Source organism: Phascolarctos cinereus, unplaced genomic scaffold, assembly GCF_003287225.1.
Source record: "Phascolarctos cinereus isolate Bilbo 61053 unplaced genomic scaffold, phaCin_HiC Scaffold_4;HRSCAF=312, whole genome shotgun sequence".
Lineage (NCBI taxonomy): Eukaryota > Metazoa > Chordata > Mammalia > Diprotodontia > Phascolarctidae > Phascolarctos > Phascolarctos cinereus.
Window position 1 is genome coordinate 19,585,867 of NW_027555847.1, and position 20,069 is coordinate 19,605,935.

At 41.9% G+C, this 20,069-nt stretch overlaps 1 protein-coding gene across 3 annotated transcripts in view; it reads left to right on the forward strand.

Annotated features, from left to right (window-relative positions):
* The window catches only part of BMPER (BMP binding endothelial regulator), a 291,522-nt gene extending 276,882 nt beyond the window's left edge, over positions 1 to 14,640 (forward strand). For all 3 annotated transcript variants that reach the window (XM_020969089.2, XM_020969086.2, XM_020969088.2), the window contains 2 exons: positions 3,877 to 4,007; positions 12,463 to 14,640. In XM_020969089.2, coding sequence (XP_020824748.1) covers positions 3,877 to 4,007; positions 12,463 to 12,644 — 313 coding nt within the window. In that variant the 3' untranslated portion in view covers positions 12,645 to 14,640. The remainder of the gene's footprint in view (positions 1 to 3,876; positions 4,008 to 12,462) is intronic.
* Positions 14,641 to 20,069: the final 5,429 nt, after the last annotated feature.

Here is a 20,069-nt window from a genome sequence, read left to right on the forward strand (position 1 = left end):
CAATACCCATCCCCCCTTTATTTAATCACCTCGCCTGCTACTTCCCTATAGAGTGAGATAAATTTCTATATTCAACTGATTGTGTATATTGTTTCCTCTTTGAGTCAATACTAATGAGAGTAAAGTTCAAGTGATCTCCGTCATCCACCTTCCCATCTTTCCCTCCACTGTAATAGGTTTTTCATGCCTCTTGATGTGAAATAACTTACCCCATTCTACCTGTCCCTTCCTTCTGTCCCCAGTGTGCTGCCCTCTTTCATCCCTTTATTATTTTTTCTGCCATTCCCTCAAGTTTATCCTGTACCTACACCCTCTCTCTATGTATATTCCTTTCAGGTGAACTGTTGGTGGTGTAATTTTTAGAATTACTTGCATCTAGGTGTGTGTCCCAGAGAGGTCATAAAAAAGAGAAAAGGACCCACACAAACAGAAATATTTACAGCAGCTCTTTTTGTGGTAGCAAAGAATTGGAAATTGAGGGGATGTCCTTCAATTGTGGAACGGCTGAATAAATCGTGGCATATGAATGTAATGGAATACTGTTGTTCCATAAGAAGTGATGAGCAGGCAGATTTCAGAAAAAACCTGGAAAGACTTACATGAACTGATGCTGAGTGAAGTGAGCAGAACCGGGAGAACATTGTACACAGTATCAGCAACATTGTGCGATATCCAACTCGGATAGACTTAGCTCTTCTCAGCAATGCTGTGATCTAAGATGATTCCAAAAGACTCGTAATGGAAAATGCTATCCACATCTAGAGAAAAAACAATGGAGTCTGAATGAAGATCAAAAAATACTATTTTCTCTTTTTTGTGTGTTTTTCTCTTTTGTTCTGATTCTTCTTTCACAACATGACTAACGTGGAAATATGTTTAATATGATTGCACATGTATAGCCTATATCAGATTACATGCCGTATTGGGGAGGGAGGGAAGGAGGGAGGGGGAAAACTTAGAATTCAAAACCTTACAAAAGTGAATGTTGAAAACTAAAAAGATATAAATTTAAAAATTTTTTTAAAAAGAATTACAAATATCATCTTCCCATGTAAAGATGTACAGTTCAGCTCCATTGAATCCCTTATGTTTTCTTTTCCTTTTGTTTTTACCTGTTTATGCTTCTCTTAGGTCTTGATATTGGAGATCAAATTTTTCTTCAATTCTGATCTTCTGTTTACGAAAGTTTGAAATCCTTCTATTTCATTGAATGACTGTTTTTCCCCTTGAAGTATTATACTTTCATCAAATAGGTGATCCTTGGTTGCAGTCCTAGCTCTTTGCCTTCTAAAACATCATGTTCCATGACCTCTGATCCTTAATGTTGCAGCTGCTAAGTCCTGTGTAATCCTGATTGTGGTTCTCTGATATTTTAACTGTTTCTTTCTGGCCACTTGCAGTACTTTTTCCCTGACCTGATAATTCTGAAATTTGGCTATAATGTTCCTTGGGGTTTTTATTTTGAGATCTCTTTCCTGAGGTGATTGGTGGATTCTTTCAGTGCCTATTTTGCCCTCAGGTTCCAGGATACCAGTTCATTTCTTTGATGATTTCTTGAAAGATGCTATCCAGGTACTCTTTTTGATTATGGCATTCAGGTAGCCCAATAATTCTGATATTGTCTGTCCTGTATCTATTTTCTAGGTTAGTTGTTTTACCAATGAGTTTTTCTGTTTTACATTTTCTTCTATTTTTCTTTGTTTGAATTTGTTTGATTGATTTTTGGTGTCTCACAGAGTCATTAGCTTCGACTCGCCCAATTCTAACTTTTAAAGAGTTGTTTTTCTCAGTTAGTTTTCATACTTCCTTTTCCATTTGGCCAATTGTACTTTTTAAAGAGTTGTTTTCTTCAGTAGATTTTTGGATCTCCTTTTCCATTTGGCCAATTCTACTTTTTAAGCAGTTGTTTTCTTTTTCTAACCTGTTGACTCTTTTTTCATAATTCTCATGCATCACTCTCATTTCTTTTCCCAATTTTCTTCTACCTCTCTTATATGATTTTAAGCTCCTTTTTGAGTTCTTCCATGAGTTCTTTCGGGGCTTGAGACCACTTTACATTTTTGTTTGGGGTTTTGCCTATAGATGTTTGACATTGTTGTCCTTTTCTGAGTTCATTCTTGATCTTTCCTGTCACCGTAATAACTTTCAGATTCTTTTTCTGACATTTTTTTGCTCATCTTTTTCAACCTTTTCCCTCTCTTTTAAATTTGAGCTCTGCTCCTGGAGTGGAAGGGTACTGTCTCAGGCTTCTTGTGTCAGGGGCTGCAAATGCTGTCATTTACCTGGTGCTCTACTAATGTTGCCCTGAGGCCTACAAGGGACCCTCATGTCTGGTGCTGCACTGAAGGGGTGGGGTGGGGGTTGGCTGGTAGTGCTAGAGGCCATAAATGTCTGTCTTGCTGGTGCTGAGCCAAGGTCCTAGTGCTGGTGTCTTGTGAGTGCTGAGGCTATTGGGGTGTCTCTACATTTTCCCAAGAGTACACCAAAGCACATGGTGGTCTGGCACTGGAAGCTGACTGTTTTCCCAGGGCAATGCTGAAGCAAGGGACAGGAGCTGGTGATGGCCCCTGTTTACCCATTTGCTTAGGCACTGGTAGGGTTGGCTTCTACCTGTTTGCCCCGGACTGTGCTGAAGCATGTGTTGGTTCTCAGAGCTGGAGTCTGCCCATCCCCCTGGCTATGCTGAGGCTTGTGGGGAGTACTGGTTTTGCCATTTGCAAGCTCCACCTTACTGGGGCTCAGGATCTGCGGCTGGTTTGCTGAGATGAAACTTGCTACTGGCCTGCTGGGATGCTTCCTATACTGGACTGGGCATTCCCTTTACACAAGTGAGACAGACATTTCTTTCTGATCTTCCAAGTTTCTTGGGCTAATGTCTTTTTGCTGGTTCTGCTGTTCCAGGATTTGTTTTGAAGAGCTATTTTATGGTTGTTTGGATGTGCATATGGGAGAGTTATGGCAACTTGCTGCTTACTCTGCCATCTTGGCTTCTGGCCAGCTCTTTTTTTGTTAAAGGCTATTCCTCCCTTTCACAGAGGGATGTTGTCCTTGGCCTGGGTTATGATTCCTCCTTCCCGTGATCACATTTGCCCCAGGAACAAAACTGCTGTTTATAGCTCTCCCTAAAACCAAAGGACTATTTTACCATGTTGTTAACAAAGAGATCCAACATTGGTAGAACAGCCACACTTTTTATGAATGATTTCACTCTCCAACTTGCCTCAACCCAATGGATTGTTCATATCACAGGCCTCAAGGATGCTAGACCAAGAGAATTGTGGTGCTGTGGAAAGTGGTCAGAGGTCAGTGTAGTCAGAGGACTTGGGCTCAAATTCTAAATCTTCCATTGTTTAGCTGTTTTACCTTATGCAGCTAAGGTCATTTAACTTCTCTGTTTCAGTTTCCTCTTCAGGAAAATGTAAGTAGTAGTAGTAGAAGGAGGAGGAGCAGCAGCAGCAGTAGCAGTAGTAGTAATATACATAACCTCTTTATATGATAATATTCTTGAATATTGTCTATTATTCAATCATTCAACAAGCATTTATTAAGTGCCTACTATATTCCAGGCACTGCGCTAAGTGCTAGAGGCACAAACACTACACACAAATGCAATAATCTCTGTCCTTAAGCACTTACATTCTGTTGGAGAAGTCCATATTTACATACAAAATTATTAACATTTAGGGGGATCAGGAAAAGGTTTTCACATACAAAGTCCTCCTTGAATTGAGTCTAGAAGAAAGAGAGGGATTCTAAAAGGCAGGAGTGAGGAGACAGTGCCTTCCAGGCATGGATCATGGCAAATAAAGTGCCATGTGTTGTGTGATGATTTGAGGGAATTCCAATGTTCATTTTTCTCCATTGTCTTCCCAACAGGTCCTGTGTCACAGACATGTGTGAGTGTCCAGTCCATAAAAACTGCTATTGTGAATCCTTCCTGGCATATGCCCGGGCTTGCCAAAGAGAAGGGGCCAAAGTTCACTGGAAGCCGGAGCAGAACTGTGCAGGTGAGGAAGGAAGCTTGAACCCCTCAGAGGATAATTCAGGCAACCACAACTGTCACAGCACATTCCTGGCAGAAAAAAGGGACAAATGGTTGAGATCAATAAGTCAAGCGATGGCCCACTTGTTCTGTAATTTGAGAAAACAGGAAGCTGTCGCTGAGCAAGCCATCAGCCACTTAAGAAGAGGTGTTTGTTGACTATCTGATTTTACCAGATTTTCAGGGTTATCATCGTTCAGAGTTTCTTCCAACACAAAGAAACAGAATGATAATATAGAAAGAAGGCTGGATTTGGAATCAAACAGTCTGGGTTTGCTTCCTTGTTCTGCCACTTATATCTGTGTGACCTTGGGCAAGTCATTTAACCTCTGTAGGACTGAGTGTCCTCATGTGGTTGGACTAAAAGGTCCCTTGGGCTCTTCTCAGATCTAGAAATCAGCTACAGATTCAAAGCCTCAGTTGCATTTCAAGTTGTGTATAGAGCAAGGGAGAGATGCAGTAAGCATTAGAATCATGGGATATATTAACAAGACATTTACATAGTGCTTTAAGGTTAGCAAAGCACTTTATGACATCTCCCTTTGAGCCTTATAATAGCCTCTGAGGCAGGTACTGCAAGTATTATGTCCATTTTACATGTGAGGAAATTGAGCCTCAGAAAGAGCAAAGGACTTGTCCAGTGTCACACAGTTAATAAATGTCGGAGGCAGAGTTTGGTGCTGGGTCTCCCTGAATCCGTGTCCAGTACTCTCTGCTGTGCCATGCTGCTGCCACATTACTGGGCTGACTCACCTCTCTCTTTCCATTTCTCCAACTAGTCACTTATTGACTGAAATACCAGGACTTGTCAGACATGCATGACTCTTTCATCCAGTGAGTGATTTTGCATCTCTCAGGACAGATTTGGTCTTTATATAACCTACAAGCAGTGAGTGTCACTGGAATTCTCACCAGATAACAGCCTCTGTGACCACAAGGGGTAGCTTCTGACTGATCTTGGGTTTGCGCTTCCCACCCTTTCAGAACACATGTTCAACTTGGGCCTCCTTTACTCACCTCCAGATCCCTACTTCATGAGGCTGGCTCCAAAACTCTAAAAAGATTTTAGTAAGGGAAAAGCAATGTGGCTTTTCCTGGGATTCTCTAGCAACCATTTCCCAAAGCATAGATGAAGCTAAGGGACTCAGGACTCAGCAAATGAGTCCAGAGGGATTTAAGAAAGCTAACATGATGAATTATAGCAGAGTGGCAGATGGATAAATAGTCAAATACATTGCCAGATGCATAGGTTATGCCTGGGCATTCATTTGAGGTTCACCTACAATACTGGAACCTTTAAGAATTACTCAGGGGTAGCTAGGTGGCATAGTGGATAGAGCTCTGGCTTTGGAGTCAGGAGGACCTGAGTTTAAATCTGGTCTCAGATACTTGACACTTACTAGCTGTGTGACCCTAGGCAAGTCACTTAACTCCAATTGCCTCACCAAAAAGCAAAACAAACAAACAAACAAACAACAAACCCAAAGCCAAAACCAAACCTACCCATTGCTTATCATACTTGAAGCCTTTGAATTGGGACAATGCTCAAGAACATGTAAGGCAGTGAATGACAATTCACTGGGGGCCAAGACCTTGGAAAACTCTTGGTGAGAAGCAGGGTTAAGAAATGCAAAGTGAAAAAAGGGTTGTCCAAGAGGCTGGTCTGGCTTATATGACTCACATGACCATTGTCACTTTTGGAAGTTCTCTGAAGAACTAATATTCAATTATCAGTGAGAGATTGTTAGACTTCATTCATCATTGAACAGATGAGGAGATTGAGGCCCAGATTTTCCTAAGGTCCCATAGTTCATAAGTGGTTTAGGCAGGATTTGATCCCCAGTCTTCTTGACTACAAAATGAGGGCTTTATCCATTATATCATGTGTGTGAATTGTATCTTGAGACACATTGTATACCTCCATACATTTACAAGCCTATGTGCTATGAACCCAAACTTGGCCTTCATTTATTCAGTCATTCAACAGTCATTTAATAAATGCCTATGTATCAGGCCCTGTGCTTGGTGCTAGGAATATAGAGATAAAAATGAAATGTTTGCTGACCTCAGGAGACTGACATTCTATTGGGGGAAACAACCCATCCCCTTTTTCTACTATGCTGTGCTGCTGCCTCTAATATTTCTACTAACAGTACTTACGGACCACCCTGTTAATAATTAGCACATTTTAAGCCTTTTTTTGTTGGGTAGTCATTTTCAGTTATGACTGACTCTTTATGATCCCTTTTTTGGGTTTTCTTGGCAAAGATACTAGAGTGATTTGCCATTTCTTTCTCCAGCTCATTTTATAGATATGAAACTGAGGCAAAAAATGTTAAGTGACTTGCCCAGGGTCACATAGCTGTCTGAGCCTGGATTTTAATTCAGGTCTTTCTGACTCCGGGCTGTCACTCTATCCACTCACCATCTAGCTGCCCTTCATTTTAAGCCTAAGGGACAATATAATGGCCCACTTGGTTCCCTCATCTTTGGCTTTAGGGAGTTCATTGTAGATGCAAAATTCTGTGTTCAGTCACCCTTGCTCTGAGCCCCCAGTTAGGGAAATTGCTAGCACCTAGGCAGAAATAGATTTTGCTATGTAACCTTGTATTTATAGCTGTTTCTAATTAATTCCTGGCCTCTTTGTGTGTGGAGCAAAATTTAGATTACTGGAAATGTTTGATTATAAATGGGCATTGGGAGGGGAAGTTGAGAAAAGAGCTGACCTTTTGTTGGGAGTTGCCTCTGTTTAGGTCTGCTCTGAGATGCCTGCAGGGCCAAATGATTCTCCTGGACATGAAAGGTAATAGACAAGTGAACTCTGATGAGAATGCCCCAAACTGCCACTATTCTCAGACCATGGACAGCTCTCTCCTTTGCATTAAGAAGCTTAGTTCCGGAACTGCACATGGAACACCTCTATTGGCTTCTGGTTAGAGCACTCAGGGGCCACAAAGGAGGCACATTCTTATCCAACTCAGCCAGCCTCTGCACCAATTCCCTCCTTCTGTTGCTCCTACAATTGCTAGGATCAAGAATTTAATCCCTGAGCAACTTCCAGACCCTTTGTTCCAGTGATTTTTCCATTATTAACCAAGCCCAGTTTCCCCTTGCCAAGCTTAGTGCCCGTGTTAAAGTTTAGCAGGCTGTACTTTCATTTCCTATTCTGCATTGCCTAGCCAAGGGGAAGTAGGGACAGGCTGCATTACAGCAGGGATGGTGTGTTCTGATGAGTAAGAGCTGTATAGAATTACTCTCGGGGCTGCCGTTTACTCTTTGGGCCCATGGGGCTGCTCACAGGCTAAGTTCAGAAAGAAATAATCACCCTTGTATTTTCAGATCCTCCTGCCTTTTCCTCCCTCACCTTTCAACTCAATTCAATTAAAGAAGCATTAAGTGCCTACTGTGTGCCAGGTGCTGCCCTTGGCACTGGGGATTTACAGACAGAAGTTAAATAGTCCCTGCTTTGAAGGGCTTTACATTCTACTGAGTTGGCATTTTATTCAATCATGAAACATTTACTAGTCACCTACTATGTGCTGGGCACTGTGCTGGACACTGGAGATGCAAAGACCAAAACAGTCCCTGTATTCAAAAGGCTTATGTTTACTGAGAGAATACAACAGATTTTTGACTCATCTGCCTAGTATGTTCAATTTTATTTAGAGAAAGAGACCTGGGAGTCACTCAGCTGTTTTCTCTGTCTCTCCCTGTCTTGTCTCTCCAGCATTCTCTCCCTCCTCTCTCATCAACAAGGTAATTTTGAGTATTTTCAGGATCGTAAATGGATAACTGATTGTCAATGCAAAGAGACCCATGAATATTGTAAAAGTGGAAGAAGTCAATTGCCCAGTGTCACAAACAGCTGTAAAAATATCAGCCTGGTTAGTGAAGGCTGCTTTTAATCTAGGGATTTCATTCTATTGGCATTAGAATGCACAATATTTTCTCCAGCTAATTCTATGTGTATGGAAATGACAAGGACTGTGTGACCTTGTTTACCCAAGCCCCACCTCTTCTGATTCTGTTTTCTCTACTGCTCCAGCCCATTTCAGCATATTTATACACAGAAAACATACACACACACACACATATACATGCATATATATATATGGAGAGAGAGAGAGAGAGAGAGAGAGAGAGAGAGAGAGAGAGAGAGAGAGAGAGAGAGAGAGAGAGAAATACATGGTAGATGGGTTTGTAAGGTATAAACTACATGAAAGGATAATGGCTTTGTGCATGTAAGTTTATAAAGTCCCATCTGTGCTACTTCCTGTGACCTTGGGCAAGTCACTGAAGTCCTCAGTTTCTGTATCTGTAAAATAAGGGAGCTGGATTAGATGACCTCTGTGATCTGAACTTCCTCTAAATCTATGATGTTATAAATTAATTCTGAGCCTGTTTCCTCATATGCAAAAGGAGGAGGCTGAATTTGACATTCACTAAGATTTCTCTCTTAATTTCTGAGCATCTGAGTACTAGCCTAGCTATGTCTATAGAGGCTCATCCCAAGAGATGGCTAGCCAAAGATGGATTTTGGTGTCCCTGGGGACTCAGGAAATGGTCTACTGAACTATGAAGGGGTTGTGAACCTTTGAGAACTCAAGATCACCTTGACGTTCCAATGAGAAATTGGAGTAGGGCATTAGTGGAAGATGCACAGCAGTGCTAAAAACAGAAATTAGAGTTCTATCTAGAAAAAAATGGGGTCATACTGCTAAGTAACCCTTATGAAACTGATTTTACTCAGATGTTTTTGCAAATACTTTCCCAACATTCTATGAGTCAAGCAGGCAGTTTGCTTATAAGAAATGAGAATTTATTTCAGAAGATAATTGAGTACTCTTTGGGTAACGAAACCACTTTTCTCGTCTGATTTTTTATAGAGTGACAGTTACTTGAGTAGCCTTCACAGAATCTCATTTTACAGTTCTGATCCCCTTCCTGTTAATTGACTTAAGCCAGAAAGGGCATGTTCTGTAACTGCTCCAAATTTATGATTTGGGAGATGAAAACCAAAGCGAGCTAGCTTGAACACCAGCCATTGTCTTCCAGTTCTCCAATTACACAGTATTTAGCCATGTATGCTGTTGTTGCCAGCTGAATCACAAATGTGAAGGGTTGAGCTGAGGTTTCTGTTCCATTGCTTGGAGTTCAGAGCTTTGAAAATTATGATATTTTGTGGGCCTTGGTCTGCTCTTTCTTGATGTACCTCTGGACACCTCTCACACACCTTAGTCAATAGTCTTCACAAAGATCTGGGACGAATAAATTCATCACTTAATGTCCACCCATCTGGAGATGAGCTTCACTCTTGCACTGTAGTCCCAAAGTCAGCTTTTGGACCTTTCCAGGGAAGTAAGATCTGCTAGAACTTGTGTTCTTTTGTCAGTCATTCAAGAGGAATTTATTAAGCACTTACTGTGTGAGAGGCACAGTGCTGAGCACTGGAGATACAAAGAAAGACAAAAACATGGTTCCTGCCCTCGAGGAGCTAACAGTCTAATGGTGGAGACAAGCTGCAAATAAATAACCAGACATATGCATAAATACAGACACATCTTGAAATCAAGAAGACCAGAGAGCAAATTTAAGCTCAGCACCCACTAGCTGTGTTACCCTAGGTGACTCACGTAATTGTTTGCCTCAGTTTCCTTGTCTGTAAAATGGGAATAATAGCACTGAACTCCCAGGGCTGTTGTGAGGATTCAATGAGATAATAATTGTAAAGTGCTTATCACAGTGTCTGGCACTGAGTAAATGCTATATGAATATTAGCTAGAATTGGGTACTGCGCACACACACACACACACACACACACACACAAACATATGTAGTATAAATGGGAGATGGTCTCAGAAGGAAGTCACTAGTAGTTTGGGGGGTTGGAAAGAAAGGTCTCCTCTATAATATGGGATTTCAGCTGATTCTTGAAGGAAGCAAAATAAATGAGGAGGTAGAGGTGGGGGAAGAGAGGACATTCCAGGAAGAGGAGAGAGCCAGTGTAAGATGGAGATAGAGTATAGCAAAGTCAGTGTTGCTGCATCATTGGGTTGCAGAGCACGTGGAGGAGAAGAAAGTATAAGAAAGGTAGGAAGAGACCAGGTTGGAGAGGGCTCTCAATACCAGATTATTCCATATTTGATCCTGGAGGTGGAGGAACCTAAGGTCACCTGTAGCATCATTGCTTCTATCTGAGGTGACCTGGAAGGAAGTGCTTTGCTAATATGCGTGCCAGTAGGACAATGAATGTTTTTTCCATCTCCATCACTATCCTCCCGAGCACTTCACCATAGTATGGAGGTGACCCTGGGCTCTTGGAGACAACACTGGTGGAAGCCAAGCTCTGTCAGATCCTACTGAGCTGGAAGGGCACAGGGTCAGGGCCCAGTGTCAGACTGGGCTTCTGCTATGTAAGCAGCAGACTGACTGTCTTCAAAAAGTGTCTCACTGAATTGGTCTCAAAGGATGAATTTTGCAGCTATGGAAAGTCTTCAGAACCCTCTGCTAAGTCATGGACAAGTTGAGTTCCCCATCAGTGTAGGGGGCTCCCACACCACAAGAATCCCACATCATTGACATTTTCAGAATCTGTGTCAAATACTGCTTAAAAAGGAGGGCAGTACTTTTTGACACTTATTGGGATAATAATCCTGTCTTCACCTTGTCTATATTTTGTATCTGCTTGGTAGCTGGGATCAGATGGCCCTTTAAGATTTGCAAGGAGACTGGGTTAGCTTATATGATGCTTACAATGAGCTCTGTGAAGTAGGTGCAATCATTATACCCATTTTATAGATGAGAAAACTGAGGGCAAAAGCTTCAATGACTTGCCCATTATCACATAGCTAGTAAGTATTTGAGGGGAGATATGAACTCAGGTCTTCCTGACTTCAAGTCCAGCACTCTTTATCTACCCCCTCTTTACATCATCTTTCTGCCTCTACTTATGATGGTCACAGGGACTGTTTCCTTTTTATTTTTTTTGTATTCCTAGTGCCTAGCATGATGTGAATGTTGATTGATTGGTTACATAGATCTTTCTAGATGCTCAGCATATGTCTTAGAGCAGTCAGGGACCTGACAAAGTCTTTGTTGTTATTCAGTTATTTCAGTCACATCTGACTCTGTGACCACATTTGGGGATTTTCTTGGCAGAGACACTGGAGTGGTTTGTCATTTCCTTCTCTAGTTCATTTTTAGATGAGGAAACTGAGAACAGGGTTAAGTGACTTGCCCAGGGTCACACAGTAAGTGCTTAGGCCAGATTTGAACTCAGATCTTCCTGGCCCCAGGCCTGGCACTCTAGCCACTGTGCCCTCAGCTTGCAAAAATTTACTATGCTGAAAAATCACGTGGTCCTTTTTGATGTCCAGCCAATATTCATTAAAACATAAGAGAGGGATTTTACTCTCACAAATATTGTTGAAGGCGAGGACTATCCCATTCCCCTAGCCTCATGAAATTATTTTTTATTTACTTTGTATAAGTAAAAAAAAAAGTTCTCTCCACATAGAGACAGAGGATGGTACAGTGATAGAGCACTGGCCTTCGTGAGAGGAAGACCTGAGTTCAAATCTGACCTTGAACACTTCCTAACTGTGTGACCCTGGTCAAGTCAGCCACTGGTAATCTCAGTTTTCTCACTTGTAAAATAGGAATGCAAACCCTCATACCCATATTTGCTTGCTTTTTGTCCTCTGTTTACTTATCCATGGAAATGTCCTATCTCTCCAAGAAGACTGTAACCTCCTTAGAAGGGGATTTTGTTTGTGTTTGTTTCACCTTGACATTTCCCAGTGAATTACACAGGCAGCATAGGACGGTGTCTTTCCACTCTCCTCTGGCTCTGGAGACAGATGACCAAGGGTTCAAATCCTGCCCTTGCTTCTTACTTTCTGTATAAGCTTGCAGAAGTCCCTTCACCTTGTTGAGCCTCAGTTTTCTAATCTGTCAAATGAAGGGTTTGGACTGGATGGCTTCTGAGGTCCCCTTCCCACTGTGGATCTAGGGTCCTCATGTTGGCATTTAAAAGGCTCTTGTTGGGTTGCATTGAGGTGTACTCCCTGCCTCCCTTGTGTGGGAATTATGTGCTCCTTTTTATAGAGGGCTATGTCCATGTCAATGAAATCATGCTGAGTCCATTTGAAATTGGAATGTATAAGTGGTTGTTGAGACAAGAAGCAGTTTGCCAACCCTATCAATGTGGGTTATGATTGTCATTCTGAACTATGGCAGACATGCAAGCTTGAGGACTGCCTTATCATATAAAGCATACAAATTGGAAGTCATAGTAAGTGAGAATGCTTGTAAGTGAAATGAATTTCAGGGGATGCCCTTGAGCCCAAAGAAATGAGTGTCTTGTTTCTACGAGTGGGACTTCCCAAAGCCCATGCTCTGTCCCCTTTCATATCTTTCAGCCACCCAGTGCAAACATGGCGCCGTATATGACACCTGTGGGCCCGGATGCATCAAGACATGCGACAACTGGAATGAGATCGGCCCCTGCAACAAGCCATGTGTGGCAGGCTGCCACTGTCCCGCCAACTTGGTTCATCACAAAGGAAGATGCATCAAACCAGTCCTCTGTCCCCAGCGGTGACCTTTGTTCAGGGCCAAAGACTTGGAAAGCCGGTGTCCTTGACACCTACACTGAACAGCCAATGAAGGACTATAGGTTTTAAATGCATATTCTGCAAAAAACACATCCAGAGTACATATGTGTAAATATACATATATGTACACATCTGTACATATACATATGTATGTGTGTATGTATAGATGTGTATATATACAGATTCAAAAACATACAACATTTATGTAAACCATAGAAGGAAGAATTACTATATGTATATTTTTTGCTATAAGACATGTATTATTTCTAGGATTCTCATCTGTAAGCCATGGCAGTTATTGTATAAATAAACCCAATGTTTCTAATTTGATCAGGTGGCATGGCAGCCTTCTGGATGGCTTTCCCATTGCATAAACCTCAAGGAAGTTTTTTTAAGAGCCCTGGTGTTCCACTGAATTCATTTTGATCCTGAATCAGGATTTGTGGTTGGATGGAAAACATGTGTCCCTGGAGGAGGAGGATTTATCTGTGGGCAAGAAAGGAATATGTACTTGTGAAAGCTGGCCAGGGGATTGGTGATGGGAATGAAAATGGATGGACAGCTGGGTCTTTGGAGCCATATAGTTGATGGTGTTTCCAAGATTGACTGGCCAGATGCCAGGATGGCGATATTTGTCAGTGGAGCTAAACCAAAGAGCCAAATAGTTTCTTGATTTAAGGATTCCTTTTTATTGTATTTTTATGGAAGTCTGCCCCTCTTACACATGGGCATGCACACGCGCACACACACACACACACACACACACACACACACACACACGGCATCTCAACAGCCTTAGTTTAGCTTTAATAGCTTATCACCACCCCAAGACTTTTGGATATTCTATAGAGGCAGCGTGGTAGAGTAGATAGAGATGTGGCATGACAGCCTGGAAGACAGTTTAAATTCCTATTTCTGACAAATATGGGCTGTGACTCTGGACAAGTCATGTGATCTCTCAGTGCCCCAACTATAAATCACAGCCAAATGGCTGATCTGCATTGGCCATCCAGGAGATCTCTGTGCCAGTGAAATCACAGGTACAGGCTCAATTATGATATCAATCTGCTAATCACCAAGCATGTATTAAACACCTACTGTGTGCCAGGCATTGTGCTAAATGTTGGGACACAAAGTACAAAAACAGTCCTTGCCTTCTAAGTGCTTACACTCTAGTGAAGAGACAATATATATAGATCAGAAAATGCAAGCTAAATACGGAGTATCTAGATGGAAGGTAACTTGAGCTGGCCTGGCACTAGCATCTGCGGAGGACCAGGAAAAGCTTCCTGGGGGTGGTGGCCCTTGAGATGAATCTTAAAGGGATTCTAAGAATCAGAGCTTGGGGGGAGAGCATTTCAGGCATGGAGAATGGCCAGTGCAAAGGCCTAAAGATGAGAGATAAGATGTCGTGTGTAAGAAATAGCCAGCAAGCTGGTTTGACTGGATTGTAGAGTGAGTGGATGGAATGGATGGAAGAAAATTGGAAAAGGTGGGAAAGGGCTAGCCTCTGTGAAGAGCCTAAGTGACAAGTGAAGGACTTTATATAGGTAACATTATAGACGTGGAATTTATTGGAAAGAAATCCAGAGTCCATTTATTCCAAACCAAACTTGAGCAAGCATCTCCTCTACCACTTCTTAAATCAATGGTTATGTACCCTCCGTTTGAATTGAGGGGAACCCACTACCTCCTGAAGAAGTTCATTATGCATTTGGATGATTCTAATTATGAACTGGTTTCCTCCTACACTTACTTCTTCCTTGTCCTGTCTCTGGAGCCCAACAGAGTAAGTTTAATCCCTTTCCAAAATGGAGACAACTCTTATGTCCCCACTAATCTTTGGGCGGATATCCTCAGTACCTTTGACGATCTTTGGAACGGCATGATTTCCAGTTCTCTCCCCAGCCTGATCACCCACTTCTCTTTGTCGAACGCTATCATCCGTGTATAGTATTAATTAAAGCTTGCCTCTCTGCTGAAGTCCTCCTCCGATGTTTTGCTGCGCTTTGGTTGTGAATCTGGTTCCCAAAGCCTAGGCCAGGGGAGCATAACCTCTGGCCCATCGCACTCCCATTAGAATGTGAGCTCCCAGTGCAGACGGGTGAGGTTTGGCCCTTTCTTTGGATGCGCAGTGCTTAGCATAGTGTTTAATAAGGGAAGGGCTTATTGATGCTTGGTGAGCTGAGGAGTGACTCCACAGAAGTGAAGCCACTTTTCCTACAGGTAGTGAGTGACAAAGGTAGGACCTGATTCCATATCATAGGATCATAGAGCCAGACCTCAGAGGCCCTTTAGAGGTGATCTAATTGAACTCTTAATTTTTATAGATGAGGAAAAGAAGGCTGGAGAAAAGGAGGGATTGCCTGTCATCACACAAATAGTAAGCACCAAGAGAGAGATTTGGTTCATAGAGATGGCCCCTGAAAGGACCACAGAGGTCACTTAGCCCAACTGCACTGCCCCCGACCCCACCTCCCTACACACATACTTAAATTTGAGCAAATGAGGTTCAGAAAGTTAAAGACTTCCCCAAGGTCACAAAGCACCAGCAGTGGGATTTAAATCCCAGCCGCCTGATTCTGGCCCCAGCATATTTTCTGCGATCCCTTGGACCGCACTATTCTTGGTGTCCTGTACATGTAAGCCTGTTGTCCCAAGACCAGCCTAGCTAATTTTGGACTCGCCATCAACATGGCCAGAGGGTGATACCTCTTTCTGCCCCCAGGAACCCTCAGAATCTCATCTCCCAAACCATGGAAGGGTGGCAACCTATTTCAATGGTACCCATACCAACGAGATCACAGACTCTTCAAGTGCTGGAGTAATGACAGTTGATTGGTTTTTGGGCTGAAATGCTCATTTTTATTAATGCCTGAGAATAGACAAATAGCAGGCTATAATCCTAGGGGAGATGGTGAGGGGCGAGAACGTCCCTTTCATGAATGTTACCCATTTCATAAATAATACTCTTGCATCTCAGTGAAATACAAGTATAGAAATTCAAGAGAACTGGGCAATTCCAGATAAACTGTGGCTTTATTTCCATCCTGAAAGTCAATGGTTTAATGTGTTTTCAACAGACTCAAAGATAATGGGTCTATTTGGTATCTCTCAATATGTCCTAGTAAGAAAGGAAGAAAGCTTATAATGATCAGGTAATTCTCCCTTTTCAGACAGAGAATAGCCTAAAGATACATGCATTTCTACGGCATTTCTAGCCTCAAGGCAATTTTCCTTACTCTTTGTTTTTCAAATAACATATCGAATATGATTTCTGAAAATGTCAACAAGTCAAAACTCACTGCTGTAGAGAAATTCAATGTCCTGTATCATTGTGAATGAAAGGGCTTGTTATTTAAAACACCGTGTTTTTCCCTGACGTTGGTCCTGGGCTGTACTTTATACTAGGCCGGACCTGATTCTGGTGCTCTGAGTAATCCAACAAAGATTTTTATACAGGGCTTCCCATTGTTTCATTGGTCCAAATAAACTAAGCCTTTTTTTTTTAATTCCCAGCACTGAGCACAGTGCCTGGCACTTAGTAAGCATCTAACAGATGTTTTTTTGATTGATTGATTTAGTAAGTGATGATAACAAAATGCAACATTTGTGGTCTGGGTGAACTCATTTCTAGATTATCTGTCGCTTTGCTAAAAGGATCATTTTGGTCTTTTCTGTTGGTATAGCAGTGCAAATACTAGATGATGTATAGACCTGTACTAGATGATGGTGGAAGTCTTGTCCATTTTGAGGTCTTTTTATAGGCATGGCAGCCATCTCTTACAGCCCTTTACTGGGTGCTGGGGATATAAATACTAGGAGGAGCTTACATTATTGTAGGAGAGGAGACCCCAAATTCACACACATAAATAAATACAGGACAATTTTTGAAGGAGAGTGCACTAACCACAGGTGAGGACTCAGAAAGACAATCCTTGGAAATGGCCTCTGAACTAAGCCTGGGAGGAAGCTAAGGATTTTCAGAGGCAGAGATGAGGAGAGAGGGCAGCTGGGCCTTTGGTTACCCAGATTAATTTCCTTTCACATGAACGTTCTGAAATGGGATCCTCCTTTCTCCCAGGTCCCTTCCAATCTTGACCTTCTGTGGCTCTCTTGGTGGCGATGACCAGAACTACAGTTATGGTAAACCATGAAAGAGGCAACTTTGTGATGGCTGTAAGGGGATGTTCTCACCTAGAGATGTCATATTAAGTCTAACTATGGTATTATATGGAGAAAGGTCCTGAAGTTAAATTCAGAGCAGATGAATTCCTGCTCTGTCAAGTGTTACCTTTGTGACTCTGGGCAAGTCTCCTATTCTCTGAATCTCAGTTTCCTTCTCTGTAAAATCTGAAGGGTTGGAATAGATTACCTTTGAGATCCTTTCCAATTTTCTCTGTAATTTTATTATTCAGTGTCTGGTCGTTCATCCAATAAGAATTTATTAAACATTGACTATGTCTGAGGTGCTGTGCTGTGGGTTAAAACAAATATCCTATTTACCTGCATGACCATGGCCAAGTCAATCTCTCTGGGCCTGTTTCCTCATATGTGAAATGAGAATATTGTAATAAATAGATGAGATCTGAAGTCCCTTTCAGGTCTAAATCTGATCCTATAGTGAAAGGAATAACGCCGCTGCCCTTGAGGAGCTTATGTTATACTGGAAAATTTCAAGCCAGAGGCAAGAGTAGGATACTCAATATAGTCAGGAGATCTGACCTCCCTGTCACATGTAACTGTAGAACCCTGAACAAACCGCTGGTTTTCTCTGGCCCTCGGCTTATAAATCTGTAAAAACCAAGGAGGGGGCTTTAGAACTTTAGAAATATTACCTCCTCTGATTCTCATAACAACCATAAGAAGTAGCTAGATGCTATTATCATCCCCATTTTGCAGATGGGGAAACTGAGACAGACAGAGCTGAAGACCTGGTAAATATCTGAGGCAGGATGCAGCCTCAGGACTTTGTGATTTTAGGCATGGTGTGCCATTCACCATACTGCCTACCTGCATGAAATGAGGGGATTGGGCCTCTAGATGCATACCCATTTGTTCCCGTTCATCCGTGCCCTGGCTTGCTAATGTCAGTGATTAGAAGTCCTCCATTCATGGTATGGAAAACCATCTGCAGGAAAATAATCCATCGTGAGTAGCAGTGACATCTTAGGGAGGCTTAAAAAGGAATTGTGGTCAAAATAAGATTGGTTTCAGGGCCTTTTAAAAGCGCTGACTTGAAGGCAATCTAAAAGGAGTAAAATCATGTTCTCCTGACTCTCTTGCCTTCTAAAAGCCTGAAGCCATCTCTGTGGAAACCCCTTGGGTGAGGTGGACCTTTACATGGTTTCATGTGACTCTTTGGGATTCACCAGTTAGATTGGAGAGGAATCGGGTCATATATTTAGAGATTTGAGAATTTCAGAGAGGTCATTTGGCCCAACCCCCTCATTTTACAGAAGAGGAAACTGAGGCATAATGAGAAGTGATATATTCATATGGTCATAACTTTAAAGTTGGAAGAGGCCTCAGAGATAAACTAGTACAACCTCTTTACTTTACAGAAACTGAGGCTCAGAGGAGTAAGTGACTTAGGATCACAGATTGAAAGTGCGGAACCTTAGGGGCATTGCAGTCCAACCCCAACGTTTTCTAGATGATGGACATTATATCAAATCGAATAAAAAAAATTCAATAAATACCTCACACTGAGTACTGGATAATAAGTTCTCTGAGGACAGGAACTGTTATCATTTTAATGTGTTAACTTCCAATTCAAATCAACAAGCAGATAGTAATAGTAATGAACTCTTCTATAATGCCTTAAAGCTGGCAAAGTATTTTAAATACGTTACATTATTTGAGCTTTGTAACAACCCTGTAAGGTTGGCTTAGGGCCATGTCATCATTATTCCCATTTTACAGACAGAGAAACTGAGGAGATTAATAATGTGCCCAGGTCAACTGGGTGGTAAGTGCCAGGCAAGCTTTGAATTCAGATTCTCCTGACTCCAAGGCCATCTCACTGACCACTATGTTAAGCTGCCTCTGTTAAGTGCTTACTCTGGAATAAAAACAGAATGTCAGATGAATATGAAAAATACATCCTGCCCTCAGGCTTCTTTTACTCTAGTGTATACCCTGCAGTGCTTTGCACCAATATTATTGAATTGATGGTCTATAAAGTAGCTCCTGTCCCAAAAAAGGGAGAAAATGGGCTCAAATTCATTCACTGATTTTCCCACCTTTGTCACATCCATGAACTGTTTTGATTGGAAACTTTTCTTTACTATAATCAACCAACTGACTGAAGAGGCTTTGCCAGAGGCTTCCATATGTGAAACCAATTCCATTCCTCTGCCTTTTCTAGGAACGAGCTTTTCCATTTACAGAGGCCCCAAATTTGATTCATCTCCAAATGATTTTACCAGAGAAAAGTATAGTCAGAGAGGGGGCTGGGTTCAAATCTTACCACTGATGTTAATTACATGTGTAACACTTGACAAATCACTTAGTCTCCCTGGCCCTGAGTTTTCTCCTCTGTAAAAATGGAGACTTCGACTAAATGACCACTGAGGTCTCTTCCAGTCTAGACCTAAGCTCCTACAAGCCTCTGACCTCTCTAAGTAGCAATTACCTTATCCACAAAATGGGGGTATTGGACAAGAGAGCTCATCTGAGGCCCTTCTCAGACTCAAGATCTCCAGGACACATCTGAATAAAAGTGACATTTTGGACCTTCGGCTTTTCTGAGTCAATGACTCTGGAGAAGGCTTCAGGAAGTGGAATGGGACATGCGTCCTCACACTTTCCTCCCCTAGGTGATGCTCTCTTGATCGTGGGATCAACCCTTGGACCAGACCCCCAAGCATTATGTCTAAGGCAGGACTAGAAATGTTTTTCTGCCTTTAATTTATTTAACAATGGAACCCTCAAGTGCTCTTTGCATCTGAAGCAATGGGCACAGAGCCATCCCCAATTTGAGCATATCTGGGTTTGAATTTTGTGTTTTTCACTCACTTCATAGCCTTCAGCAAGCGGCTTTCTCTCCCTGGGCCTCATCTATAAAATGAGGAATTGGAGGAGGTAATCTCTAATGATTTTTCCAGTCCTAATTATACTATTTTCTTAAAGGATTGAATTTACATGCTGCTTTCAGGTTGCTGAAGAATTTTATATGTTGTATTCTCTGATCTTCATAATATCTCTGCAAGGTTGGTGCTAGTATTATTGCCATTTGACAGATAAGGAAACTGAAGCTCAGAGGAGTTCAGGGAGTGGACTTGGAGTCCAGACAACCTTGGGACCAATCCCTCTCTCACTTACTGTCTGTGTGACCTTACCTAAATCACTAACTTTCTGAACCTCCTTTTCTTCATCTGTGAAATGAAGGATTTGAACTATATGGTTTC